General features: G+C 36.6%; 1 protein-coding gene across 1 annotated transcript; it reads right to left on the reverse strand.

Moving 5' to 3' along the window:
- Positions 1-3,653: 3,653 nt before the first annotated feature.
- LOC120330343 (uncharacterized) lies at positions 3,654-10,786 on the reverse strand. Its single transcript, XM_039397252.2, has 11 exons — positions 10,553-10,786; positions 9,906-10,076; positions 9,659-9,835; positions 9,288-9,404; positions 9,040-9,177; positions 6,473-6,640; positions 6,099-6,251; positions 5,704-5,856; positions 5,143-5,286; positions 4,810-4,944; positions 3,654-4,372 (listed from the first exon to the last, which is right to left on the reverse strand). The coding sequence occupies exons 1-11, from the start codon at positions 10,602-10,604 to the stop codon at positions 4,320-4,322; spliced, it is 1,461 nt and encodes a 486-aa protein (XP_039253186.2). The 5' UTR covers positions 10,605-10,786; the 3' UTR covers positions 3,654-4,319.
- Between the last annotated feature and the right edge of the window lie 4,019 nt (positions 10,787-14,805).

Below are 14,805 nucleotides of genomic sequence, written 5' to 3' on the forward strand. Positions count from 1 at the left end.
TATGCTCTTGTCTATGTGGCAAAATGAAGATCTCAAGTTTTTTACTGATCGATATATATTGTAGAATAGATGTACATTCCACCATATTCATACCTTCACTTGTGTTATGTGAGATGTATATTTCGTGTTTTCGCCAATAAATATGTTGTATCTGCTATGTAATGGAAATCAAGGCAGAACTCTGTTTACAAAAAATGTATGAGAGGCAGCAAAATGATTCTTTAAGAACATACAGACAGTTAGGAATATGATTTTGGGATGCAAATGCGGTAAAGGGGGGCAGATCGAGAAACTAATATGCACAAATTTGCTCAGACCCGATAGTTATACTCCGACTGAGAATATTTCGAACCGGTACTGGCTTGATTTCGACTTGAGTAACCAAACATATTTTTGATAGTGGTTATAACATTTTTATACACAACAGCTTGATATTGTCTTATTGGACACGTAGTGGACATAACGATCGTTTCAATATTATGTTGTTGTTGTTGTTGTTGTTCTTTGACACGTTTTTAAAAAGTCGCTTTTCTCTTCGAATACTGGACCAATTGCTTTGAAATTTTCAGTGGTTAAAGATAAAAATTTTCTCCAGAAGGCTATTACTTTTTTTTCCGCTATGACGTCATCAAAATTATGTGACTCTACGTGTCCATATATTTGAGCATAGCTTTCTTGTTCTAAATATTGTGGTTGATTTTTGTGGAGTTTTTATTGTAGGATTATTACGAGTGTATAGAACTTGAAAGTAGCCCATATACTATAGCAACGTTTTGGTGTTGTCGCGACTGACTAATCGATTAAAAAACTGTCGTTAATCATGTTATTTTTTCGATTGTTAAAGTTTAGATATATATGTGTAGAAGTTATCAGCTGTAGTATATTTACAAGAAGTACGTAATTAGCTGAATTTTCGAGATGCGCCTCACGTGTGGCCAACTCATAAGTATTCTCTTGCGATTCATGCTGCATTTTGTGGATTTCATTTTTGATGGTATAACGTTATCTATATATTGGAAAACACAATCAAAAACTGTTGCCGGATTAGCTACTGTGTCGTTTGTAATTGGGGCACTCTTACTGATTCCACATTGTTGGTATGCGGTTAAAATCACTCGCAAGAGAGAATATGAAAGCCGCCAGAAATGGAGACTTGTTATCGTTAAAAACTTGGAAACTGTTTTCGAGTCTATACCTCAGCTCTGTATAAATTTATATGTGCTATCCATATGTGGTAATGAAATCGAGTGGGTCCAAATTGCTTCAGGCGTAATATCCTACATATCTCTCTGCATTGGCATTATTCTGATGGACGAAGTATTTGCGGAGCAAAAAATAGAAACTTTCACACTGTGTGACTATATAATAATCACTGTTGGGAAATGTGGAGCATCTTTAGCAGCGAGGCTGCTTATTTTGGTTTATTTTGCTTTCTATTTTGAATGGTATACAGCGATCTATTTAGTTTCTCATTGGATTTTAATTTCAATCATAACTTGTTTTGCTTTTGTACGCAAGATGGAATTACATTGTTGTGATGCTACGTTGCACGGTTTCTTCTACGCAATTCTCTATCTCTTTATTTGGTTTGCTGGGCACGATAAAAAATGGAATCTGATATTGTCCATAATTTATTCTGTAGAAAATTGTGTAGTTACAATAGTATTATATTTTATAGACAAGTCGACCGATACTGAATTCTGCTTATACGATCATGTTATTTGGCTGAATATCGGCCTTAACTTGTTAACTGCCCTAATTTTCTCTGTACAGTATTTAATTTATCGCATAAGAAACCGTGCCACTTATTAGGATGAAGTACCAATATTTTCCTCATCATAAACTCATGTTTGTAAATTTGTGCAGTTTAACTATACTACTGTGCCGTGTGTTTTTTCGTATAAAATATTCACTTTCTGAGCAAGGAACATTGTGACAAACCGCAACTTGGAGCTTCTTTCTCGCCCCAGAATCAAATAACGTATAATAATGAGGATATCAAATCTATAAATTAACGTTAACTTGCGGTCAAAGATTATTTGTTTTGAGCCTCTTCTCAAGTGGATTATTGCGTACGGGGCTGAGGCTGACACAATGAACAAACACGAGAGTTGTTTGATTACTGACATTAATAAAAATTCCCTCTCGTAAAAGTTTGCTCTTGGATTGCACCACGTCATGCAATAACGCTTATGCAAACACACAGGTAGTTTAACATATGCGATGAAATTTTTGGAATTATTATATATTTTTGCATTTTACTATGTTGAACATCCGCTATACGTTTTAGGAGAATTATAGTGGTTCCAATATTTTGTGAAATAATTTAGAAAACATTTACAGTCCTTTTACAGTTCTATTTTACAAAGTGTTCCACATTCAATGACAAATGCCAAAAACGATTTGCGTTATTGGTACAGATTTATTAAAAAAAAATATATTTTTAAAAACATCTTGTTTCTAAGCAACCCATCCATTAGTCATTTATGAAAGTTGAAGATTCTAAAGGAACAATTTTTGACTTTTGCTATCGTGGTCGTTTTATTTTATCTTCTGCTTGAATAAACAAGCATCCATATTTTATATCTATACTATGCATTGTTAATTTTTAAGGTTTAAATAGTTTAATAAATTTTTACAAATTCTGATAATATTCGTGTGACTTAAATATTGGCATATTATATATATTTGGAAATATTTTGTTTATAGATTTTCAATATAGTCCAAATAGAGTTGTTGTACACTTCACTCCCGATTATTTTTTATATTCAATTCAGGATACTTTATCATGTATATACAGAAATGATATAATTTCAAAACCTTACTTGATGCATCGATATTGCAGATGGTTAAGCTTTGTCGATAGTAGGGCTTGGCTTTTCGATTCGAATAGTAAATCATTCGAATCGATTCAGACGGATATTTCGAATCGCCTCCGTCTTGTTTTTACCTGGCCGCACAAAGGTCGAGGTGAATTTTTCATTTTTTTTTTTATTGGAACCCTATTTTTACAACGTAATTTTGACATATATATGACTCTTTTCTTCCTTGTGGGGTATTGATGAAACATGTTTCTTGCTGTGTGGGAACGCTCAGCAAACTGTCTGAGTGATGGATTTTATTTTTTGCAGTAATTTATATGCTTGGAGGACCCATCATAAAAGAGTCACATAGATTTAAATATCTTCCAAATATCCCGAGATTCGTTTCGAAAAAAAAATATTTGATTCTGAAATCAACAGGTATTCGAAAATGTCCAGCGCTAACCAATAATTTATGCAGAGAGAAGGTAAATTGCGAGAAAACGGCTTTACATGGGAAGAACTATGCGAGAATGTAGTTTTGATATAACAAATTGGCGCTCCCGTAGAATGTGCACCAAGATGGCGCACAACCTGAACGCTAACCTGGTACTATGTTCATACTACTCATACTATGTTCAGGTTTCGCGCTATCTTGGTGCACATACTATGGGAGCACCACAAAGTTTTGCTAAAACAAGATACTGCCGTCGAGAAGAAGTTGGTTCGCAAACCTAATTTTATTGCAGTTTATTATTGATGCGCAATTTGTATCTTTCGTGTCTTGTGGTGAAATTCAAAATTCATGAACAAGTTCTCTATGTCAGGTTTACGGTTTATGACGTCACACACAACACAAATTTGCACGATAAAAACGTCATATTTATTGATGCATGTCACTGGGTAAACTGTATTAACATTATTCACTATATCCACACCACTTAATTTGAATTCACCAATCAAGTTTATAATTTTGAATTTGCTCTTAACAAAAATTGAAAAACTCGCATCAATTAAGTATCGACAAGAACAAATAATACACAATACACAATAATATCGGTCGGAGACCGAAGACTTCGATCGATCGAATCGAAAGTTAGGGGATCCCCCAAATCCCGAATTCTGGTCCGAGCTATGGTGGATGCACATGCAAAATTTGGAGCAGATTCAACCCCGCTTTCGTTAGATATCGCGTGCTTCTAACAGACAGACAGACAAACAAACAAACAGACAAATACCTATCAGCATACTTACCGATCTTAAGATCGATAAGTAACAAGTGAGCAAGCCAGATATGTAAACGGAAGTTAGAGTCACTAACAGGAGTAGACTGTGTTCCATTGATGCGTGAGGAGAAAGAATTTATTACTACAACAATTCCCTCAAACAAGTTTTCAACACAATCCAATACGATTCGGCTCCAATAAATAAAATATCTATCCCGGGTATAATATTTGGTATGAAATATAGGAGATGGTTGCGTTGTAAGACGTACGCAGCTGTGTCGTTTTTTCATTTTTATGGGAGGAAAACTGCAACAACTCCCCGTGAATATGATTCAGCATCAATATCTGTCAAACATAAATACTTTTTAATATCCTTTACTACCAGAGAATAAATGCGTGCCGATTGAATCTCAGAGTAGATTTTCCCTGATCTTGCGTTGTTGTGACGCAACCATGTGAAATCCGCGGCTTTGCAGCAATGACAATGAGCTACAAGCATTACAGAAAGTGATATGCTGATTGAAAGATATTTTAAGAATTCATTAGTTAGGCAGACTACAAGGGGTATAATATCAACACGAAAATGTAATTCAGTTACAGCAGTTGTTCAATAATTGGTTGTTGCATCAAATTGTAAGTCAATATATTACAACTTGGTTGGTGTCTAATTACTGGGGGGTTAAGCTTGATCATTTCATGACTCGGGTACTTAACAGATAAAAGGTTGAGAACCCCCGCACTAGACTAAGTGTTTATGGAAATATGTCTATGTACATACTCACATCCCGAATTGCAACCTTCTGTGGAACAGGTTTGATTACATGTCTCTATCGTCACGTTGTTGTGAATATAACTTGAACAGCCATTTCCGATATCATGATTACTGCAGGAGCGTTTTATTCTCGAACTAATTATTCCTGAAGAAATGGATTTACAAATAATTAAGTGGTGTGTTATTAAATGCTGACGAAATACAACCTTCAGAAGTATACATAAGAAGTGTAATAAAATTCTGGGAAATATTCCAGTTTATGTTCGTATGTGATGAATTTTTTACAAATACTGTTTCTAGTATATATATAATAATAAAAAGAGGATAGTTTCAATAAAGGCACCTGCTTGGAATTTTTTAGTGGTTCGTTGTGCCGTGCAATATTTTTGATAGGGTAAACAGTCTTGTAATGTATAAGAGAATCCCGTGACGCAGTGTTCCGAACTGTAATAATCTGATTGGCACTGGTGACATTTCGGTCTAGCCGCTGTTGTAAAGAGTTGAATTAATAAATAAATATGCTATAATTGTTAGTAACCTGGCTTCGAGTCTACCAAAGACTGAAGGGTTCACAGCCATTTCTGGTGTATTCTACAACGGAAAATTATTTGTCAATCGAACACCGGGATCCCCAGTTGTGGTCCGTAGTTAACTTCAGATAATAGTAAGTAACCCTTGATCTTCAATAGGATCTTGAAAATCATTGCTGCTACTGCAAAACTTTATATTTATTGTATATTTTACAAATGCGTATAATTCATAAACTAGTGGCTTTGGATTTCAAATAGCCCAGCGACAGTGAAATGCCAGATTTAGACTTTAATTTTTATAACAATTTAATATATATCAGAGATGAAAGTTGAGAAGTCATGATGGATCAGAATCGAACTATGCTTTGACTCACGCCATCCCGTATTACATCCATCTTCTTTGCATGTCTCCTGACATGTTACTTTTGTGACATTCGACGTTCCCAATTGCTTGCTGGTGCATTGAGTTGGGACGTCGGAAGTTGCGCAATCACGAATAACGCTCATCAATTGATATGACGATGACCCTGTGGGTATAATTTGCCATGAGCATCATTGTATGCGCACCTTATGATGACTATGTCAATGTTTCTGGGATTAAACAGTTTCGTGGAAGTTGGTATGGTTGTATTGAGTGTAGCTAAGTTTCAGCTAGGCCTATAACTGGACAGAATTGTTTCGAATTACATGACTTCAGATACTGTGAAATTGCATTAGGAGGGCATAGGCAGGGCACACTCTAGTCTAGAATACCTGCAAACTACGTTACCTGAACTAGATATCACATAAACTACGGTCGATATGCAATACGATGCATTTGCCTGACATATCGTATTTCCATTGCAGTCATGACCATCAAATCTTGAACATCGTTGGCATCGTAATGAGTTTGAGGTTCTTGCAGTCGTTACTGTTTGATTGTCTGTGAATTTATCAACGTTTTAAACTATCTCAATGGTTTTAAAACTTGGTACTGAAAGTCACTATTAAATTTTGAAAGGATTCCGAATTCTGTACTGCGCATTCTGTTACCCCAAATGTAATCTCTGGTTGCATTGTATATATATATATATATACAGTATCCGCAAAATAAAACTCCTATTTATTGGAAAGGAATAAACGATAAAACAATACTTCCCTTACTCATATTCGCATTGCAGTTATCTTCATTGCAAATTGAGTAGCAAGTGTTTTCGAAGTATCCTGCAGTATTGATTCCTCGGTCATTACGAATTCTTGATATTTTGCATTCCGAGCGAGGTGGACTTGACGTACACGACTTGGAAAATACCGATCTTGCTATATTGCCGTCTGAGTAAGAGTATAATTTAGTGCCTGATATTCCCAATAATAAATATAGGCATTAAATACAAAGTAGGATGCCGTGCTGATGTTATTTTATAATTAATTTTTGTTGTAACCTCCCGAATAAACTCCAAAAAGATGGCCTGCGTTGTTATTGCACCACAATTTGCTTGAAATAAATTTGATAATAGCATATGTTTGTTTTCATAAATATGGACAGATTAACTTGTGTGCGTCTATTTTACCTAAATCAGTGGTTCTCAACTAGCGTCTCAAAAATTGTCGTGTCCCATTTGCCCCACTTGTTCCATGTGTTCCACGTGCCCCAATGAGACAAGTGGCACACGACATTTTTGAGGCACCCCGAATTCTGTAGTGATATATATAGTATGTACATAATCAGAGAAATTTTAAAATGAATACATGTACTTACGAACATTGTACTCATCTAGGGCAGTGTTCGAGGTAATGCAAGACGGTTATACAGCTGAAATGAGGCCTGATTATTACTCAATGAGGATATTCCAAATAGAAACAGCATTTAACAATGTCGTTCGATGATCAATTGACTATTTTTTGACTCAGGCATTGTTGAACTATTTGATATCGAGTAAAAAGTTCAATTTGGATGATTCTAACATCAAAGAAGTAGAATCGAATTATAAAAATCGCGAAAAATTTGTAAAAACTACCGAAGAAAATACGTCAGAAAAATTTGTCATGTGAAATATAATTCTGCAATTCGGAACTTTTCGTAGATGTGATCGGTTTTAACTTTTTTAAATCGCTTTTGCAGTTAGATGAGTTGAAGCTTTCATCTTTATTTCCGACAAAGAAATGTTAGGACTGCATTGCTATCTGAGTTTTTATCTAGTAATACACACATCGTATCATTTCATCATACCGTGCTCAAAATTTAAGATAAGCAAATATCATGGTCTTATTGCCTCTAACGGTATGATATTGCACTGCTTCCCGATGGTTGCCTACTGTTTCAAACTACGTACAGCGCTTAAAATATATTTTACCTAGATTGTTATATTATTATTGTTGTGATCTTGAAAGATTGTGAAATTGGAATTTGATGAATTACGCCAGGGTACTTAATTATCGATATCATCCGACTGAGACAATAGAAGAATATTATTAAAAATGTTTGATCTGGACAAATCTCAAATCGGTCGATAACAAAATTTCCGATTATATTGATAGAAATGTGTATGAAAGAATATGGTTTCTATGCCACCCTTATGCACGCAAGATGCGGTATGCAGACAAGACATTTCATTCATATATATAGTGTTAACGATTAGGTTACATTTGTATTGTTTACGATGATAAAATAATATTAACTTATCAACGCCAATCAGCCAGGTCTTAAATTTATTTGAAACAAAGTAAGCAAATCAACGAAATCAAACCAACTAAGATTACTCGTACGTTCTATCGCCTATTTCGATCCACATGACGGCATTTTTAAAACTATTTCCTGTGATTGTTGGGCCAAATCCAGAATCAAAGGTGAATAAAGCGTGTAAGATTTATGATGAAACTAAACGCTGACGAAAATTCCCGCGCATGCCAAATTCCTTCGGATAAACATTTGTTTGACCTCGAAACGGAAGCACTTCAATAATAACGAATGGAATGGAAATAGGTGGGACAAAGGGGAAACGTGGGACACGACATTTTGACACCCGATCCCAACCACCGTGCCGCCGCACATTGGTGTTCCCCGGAGAGATATCAATTTTTGAATTTATTTCAAGTGATTCCGATTTCCAATAGACTGTTGAAAGTTAGCATATCGAATTACAGACGCGCATCTTAATTTACCGGTAAAACTTGGAAAAAAGATGAGAGTAAATTGAGTGTGCGTGCGTTCACAGGACAATCGACACCAAACCCAGGGGCGAACACTTTCGGATCCTTTTTATTTTCTTTTTGGGGGAGAGGGGGGGGGGGGGGGGGTGTCGACTTTGATCGGCAACTAAAAACACAGTGCAGTGTATCGTTACGTATCTGGTATTGTTTCAATTCTTAGTTTTGCATAAAGTGCTCCAACACCGTTTTGTAAAATTAGAAATGTCAAACAAGGTGACAAATTATTTTGTAGTAAATGCTATGATCTTTGCCTTCAAAGTATGCTCATCAATAGCAAAGAAGCACCAGTCATAACAGTCCCACTAACATTAACCGTTATTATTCTATACCTGTTACTAAATACAGGAAATGTTGTATTTACAGGAATAAAATTCCCCTCATCTGATCTTCCTTATTTTTTATTATTTTATGGCAAAATAGCTCTATGAATAGAAAATGTTCATGTTTTGTGATAGGTGTGGCGCAAATATTTCAAGAGCTCAATAGTGTGCCGCGACATAAAATGGTTGAGAACCACTGACCTAAATCATAGGTAGTTGTGTGAACGGCAGAACAATAACTTTGCCCGGATGAGCAATATGAAGAGATGATGTTATCTTCACATTTCGGATCTAGCTCAGTTGTGCACTGTACACATTTTCTTCTATTTGCAACTGATGCTGTAAAAGTGTAAACAATATATAATTATATATATATATCATAAGCACAACTCAGCTAAGATATTTGGGTACTTTGCAATTCTGAATTGAATATTTTGTTCAATACTTACAATCTGTGCAATTGTTTCCTTGTATACCTTTGTTACAATCGCATTTTCCAGAGATGTAATCACAGTATCCCTGGTTTTGATTTCGTCCACAGTCACTGTTACACACTTTTAAGCTTTCTGTAGGCAAGTGATAAATACATGGTAAATTATAATAAATTGTATGGTCCTCGACGAGGTGCCGACTGGTATCTTTCAGTTAATCGTTAGGGGTTGAGAGGGGTCTAACATTGAAACTAGCTGTTACAATCAACGGCGGCATTGTGGTACTTCGTGTCCATATATTTGAGCATTGCTCTCCTGTTGCTTATATATGAGTCGGGGATCATTTTCGACTTTAATAACTTTTCATTATAAATCACACATCTACTAACCGATTGAAACGTTGTTGCATCCGCTAGTATTACAATGGAAATAGCAATTCGTTTGTGTAGTGGCGTCCCAAGTATTAATGTCCAATGCACACTTGTCACCTGATGGTATCTCCGTAGTAGTCGTGTCTTCGTCTGATAAGGTTGATACACAACCACGATATACATATTTTGGTATCCCTGTTCAAAATAACGATAAAATATAAATATGTGCTATACGTTTTTTTTTCGTATTATCAAGTATACTAACCATCATAAAGCCGAATTTGAGTCCTGCAATAATATTTTTGTGTAGCTGTATCGCTGGCACAGGTTGATTGATACACATTTGTGTTTTCATCTGTAAGATAGCACAATCTATTGTAAGAAAACGAAACTTCACCATCGAAGGAGCCGGATGAACATGACAAACAGGAAATACCTGCAAAAACAAAATCATTCAACTTAAGTTTGCACGCAATTTCATTTGTGGCCTTAAATTGTATGGGGAAAAATTTATGTGAATTAAAATATAAATGTTGTTACCATACCGTGCCCAAATAATAAATGGGAGATCTTTTTTACTCCGCTCCAGACTACGTACAGTTCAATAAGAGAACTGACTAAAATTACGATTACTGATTACCAACATTTGATCCCGAATCAGGTCCCAAAACTCTGTCATTCCCATCCTTTTTAGTTAGTAGTCAGTAAAACATTTCAGCTTTCATACACTCAAAAGTATGATATCCCAACTGCTGTCATAAGAAAGTTCATTTCACAATTCAAAAAAAATCAGAAATACGAGTTTTTGTTCCGACTAGGGACGGCATTCTCTTGACTTCGGAAACATATCTGCAACATTTAGTTCAAGACCCACAGCGTAAGATATAGCAATAGGGAAGTGTGCAAACTTACCTTCGGCTTTTTCTGGCGTTGTCCACAATATTAGGAAAATAAAGATCAACATTTCGCTGGATATATTTAAATAATTAAATATATTTATCTGGTGTTTTATTATATTATTCTACTGTACTTTTTCACAAAAAAAATCATTTCTTAAGAATTCGACCGCTTAGTGCAACTTGGTGGATTGCTAGTACATCATTTGGAAAGACTTGTTGTTCTATTTTTAACTCCAAGCCTGCCGGCCAAATCTGCACCACAATTATATCAAATATTGTCTTATCTTATGAAATCTTCTTTACGATTATAATAATCTCACTAAATGATATGAAAACGAGCAAGCAAAACAATATCTACTGTCTTGTATTTTCATACTACGCAGTAGGCGGAAGAAATAACATCCTGTGTTTATTTACCATACTTTTTGAACCTACTTAATTATTGTCTTTTCATCGGCCTGCGCCGGGAAACTGTTTTCCGAAACCAACCTTGCTCTGCAATTAATATTAAAGATTGACTTTTAGTAAGTCTCTACCTTCAACTTCATGTTAACTCGTATTAAGCTATGCGTTTGAGTTTACAATAAGAAATCATTCATTTTATCCTTCAAGGCCTCTTTCCCTATACCATTTACTGCGAAATGCAACGTTATTAACCTTTTTTTTTTTCGAAATAAAGTCGCTGAACAAAACACAAAACAAAACACTTGTGTTGTAATGTACATTAATTATTAAAACGAAGCAGTGCTTTTGCATTGGAAGAGAGCGAGAGAGAGAGAGAGTGTGTTTATTTGTTTTGCCCACCAGAAAACATATACACAACAAAAACATAATTACGGTAATAAAAAGCAAAACAGTTTTCGGTACAGACTGAGTGGCAACGATATGACCATGCGGTCATCGGATTCAGCTACCACCCAATATTAATATCGATAAACATGAATAAGAAATGTTTCAGATATGGTTTAACATATTTCAGGCGTGTCCAAAAACAACATTAAATTTTCCACGGAAATAAATAAATAAAATAGTTACATATACACAATAGGCAATTACATATAGGCGTTTGAAACTTAATCAAATTCTGGACAAGTTACACACGTGATCAAGTGTGGTATTGGTCAAATTTGGCACGAATATGTATTTTCGAGTAAATGGAGCATCAATTGTGTGGAAGTGATTGTTATTGTAATGAAGTCATCATTGTAGCAAGCCAATCGAATCCAAATCGAAAAAGCAAACAAAGGGCACTTGACCTGATGCGGCGGCACTGGGAGTGGCCAACCGTCCTATTTTTCAAAGGACAATCCTTTATTTGAGATTCTTGTCCTTATCCTTTTTAAGATGATAATTGTCCTTTATTTTTTCCAACATCGTTTTGCCCGATAGTTATAGTACTGTGTTTGATATTGTTCCGTTCTTAAATCGTCTCCGTTTATGCATTTCAAGCTTCTAATTATTCTTTTTAATTTCGCTTTGGTCCGGCTCAAATGGCCAAAGAAATATTTGTTTTAGCTTGGAACATGGCACAGTTACTTATATTATTGATTTCTTCGAGAATGCAGATGAAAGTGCGGATGGAATGTTCACTTGTTTGAAAAACAATTTACAACTTGATTGGAAAAGAGTTACTTGTTTAAGTGCAACTTGTAACTTTGGAGAAAAACATTCTCTTTATACTAATGTTCGCACGCTAAATGATAGAACCATTACGGCTAACTGCAGTGCACACATTGTACACCATACATTGAAATTTGCTTTAGGAAATGAACAGATGCTCCATACAACTAATGAAAAGTGAGCTTTTAATATACTTCATCTTGAAAGACACGTGTCGTGAATTTTCGGAAAAAATAAAACGTAACCCACAATTGCTGAAGTTAGCAAAGAGTCAGAACAAATATGACTTTAAGAATTATAAACTTAAGCAACTGCAAAATTAGAGCTTGATTGGGTCAATGAAAAACACATGAAGATTTTTAATATATTTTTTTAGCTTGTATATTTTATTGTTTTATGTTGTTCTTTTCTGCAAGTTACGAAATAAATGATGACGGTAATCTATGTCCTTTATTGAGACTTTCCATAGTTGGCAACCCTAGGCGGCACTGGCAACTGAGCTGTTTGAATATATATAAATATATATATATGCCCTCACATTAGTAATTAGTTCGATGTGCTCATAACAGTTTGGTAACCTTAAATCCTGCGTATATTTGGTCAAATGGATCTATTTTTCCTGATATTTATCAATGATTTTCCAGACCATTTTGGTTTCATATTGTGGAACCAATTTTCTCGCAGCTCTGGCGATGTTTGCAGAATTTCCTGTTCCTCCTCGTTGATATGCTCTCTCCACTCTGCCCCATCGGCCTCTATGTCCTCTTCCTCGTTTGCTATTATATATGCTCTCCCTCCACTCTGCCGCCTTCCTCGTTACCTCTGAGTACTTTCCTCGTTGCTATATGCCCTTTCCACTCTGCCCCATCGGCCTTGATGTCCTTCCTCGTTTGCTATATATGCGCTCTATATGCTCTCTCTCCACTCGGCCTCGATGTCCTTCCTTCCTCGTTAGTTATATGCGCTCTCTCAACTCTGCCCCAACGGGCCTTCTCCGTTAACTGGGTTTGCTATATGCTCTCTCCACTTCTGCCCCATCGGCCTCGTTACCTACCTGGTTTTTGCTATATGCTCCGTATTATGCCCCATCGGCCTCGATGTCCCCTTCCTCGTTACCTGGTTTTGCTATATATGGGGGGCTCTCTCCACTCAGCCCATCGGCCTCGATGTACTTCCTCGTCATCTGGTCTGCTATATATATGCTCTCTCCACTTTTGCCCCATTGGCCTCGATGTCCTTCCTCCGTTACCTGGTTTGCTATATGCTCTCTCCAAACTCTGCCCATCGGCCTCGATGTCCTTCCTCGTTACCTTGGTTTTGCTATATGCTCTCTCTCTCTCTCCACTCTGCCCCATCGGGCTCGATGTCCTATGTCCTCGTTTGCTATTATAATATGCTTTCTCCACTCTGCCCATCTACCTGGGTTGGTCCTCGTTGCTAAATGCTATCTCCATCTGCCTCGGCCTCGATGTCCTTCCTCGTTAGCTTAATTAAATGCTCCCTCAACTCTGCCCCAGCGGGCCTTCCTCGTTACCTAGTTTGCTATATGCTTCCATATTGTCCTGGTTTTGCTATAAGGCTTCTTCTCTCCACTCTGCCCATCGGCCTCGCTGTACTTAACTATGTACTATCTGGTCTGCTATATATGCTCTATTTACTTTGCCCCTGCCAATCGGCCTCTGTACTTCCTCGTTATCTGGTCTGCTATAATATGCTCTCTCCACTCTGGGGCATCGATCCTCGTCACCTGGCACCCATCGGCTTGGATGTTGTCCTTTCCTCGTTACCTGGTTTGCTATATGTTCTCTCAACTCTTTTCCTATAGTACCTCCACTTTGCCCCACTGGCCTCGATGTCCTTTCCTCGTTACCTGGTTTGCTCTGCCCCTATCGTCCGGGATGTCCTTCCTATCTGGTTTGCTATGTGCTCTCTCCACTCTGCCCATAGGTGGGATGTTGTTCTTCGTTCGCTACCTGGCTTGCTCAGCCTCGGTGGTTCTTCGCTACCTAGTTTGCTCAGCCTGGATGGTTGTCCCTCGCCGAACTGTGAACTTCCTATCTTATCTGGTTTGCTATGTGCTCTCTCCACTCTGCCCATAGGGCTGGATGTTGTTCTTCGTTCGCTACATGGTTTGCTCAGCCTGTACCGAGATTACTACACAATGCATCTGAAACAATTAACGCATCTGGATCACAAACATTCATTATCATCTGGAATATATGTCTGTGTTTTAATCTGAAATAATGTGCACTATGAACAATTCTCGGTATCGGTATCAGCGACAAAAGTGGTAATGGTAAACTCTAGTTTAATGAGAGTGAATCTGCAAACCGAATTTTCGATTGTCAGTGGAGGAATACTAGGACTGAAAAAACGGTTCATCAATTCGATCGTTTCTATCTCTTGTGCTAACTGACCGTTATATCTCTGGTTTCTAAATTCATAAAACATCGCAAGAAAATGTTGAAAATAGGCGTGGCGTTATGCTCTTTCACACATTGAACAATATTATATACACTAAAAATAAAACAAAAAACTCAAGTGAGTATTTTGACCTAATGGGTTCATTTTAAATTTGTGTATATATACTGTATTATGAAGTATTCGAATAAACTATCTATCTAAGTAAGTTCTTGGCCGGATGAT

The sequence above is a fragment of the Styela clava genome, chromosome 12, assembly GCF_964204865.1.
Source record: "Styela clava chromosome 12, kaStyClav1.hap1.2, whole genome shotgun sequence".
NCBI classification, from domain to species: Eukaryota; Metazoa; Chordata; class Ascidiacea; order Stolidobranchia; family Styelidae; genus Styela; species Styela clava.

Coding starts and splice junctions, on each gene's coding strand:
- LOC120330343 (XM_039397252.2), bottom strand. CDS start 10,604: ATGTTGATCTTTATTTTCCTAATATTGTGGACAACGCCAGAAAAAGCC. Junction 10,077..10,552: donor AACGCCAGAAAAAGCCGAAG/GTAAGTTTGCAC, acceptor TTGTTTTTGCAG/GTATTTCCTGTTTGTCATGT. Junction 4,373..4,809: donor AGAAGGTTGCAATTCGGGAT/GTGAGTATGTAC, acceptor TATGTTTGACAG/ATATTGATGCTGAATCATAT.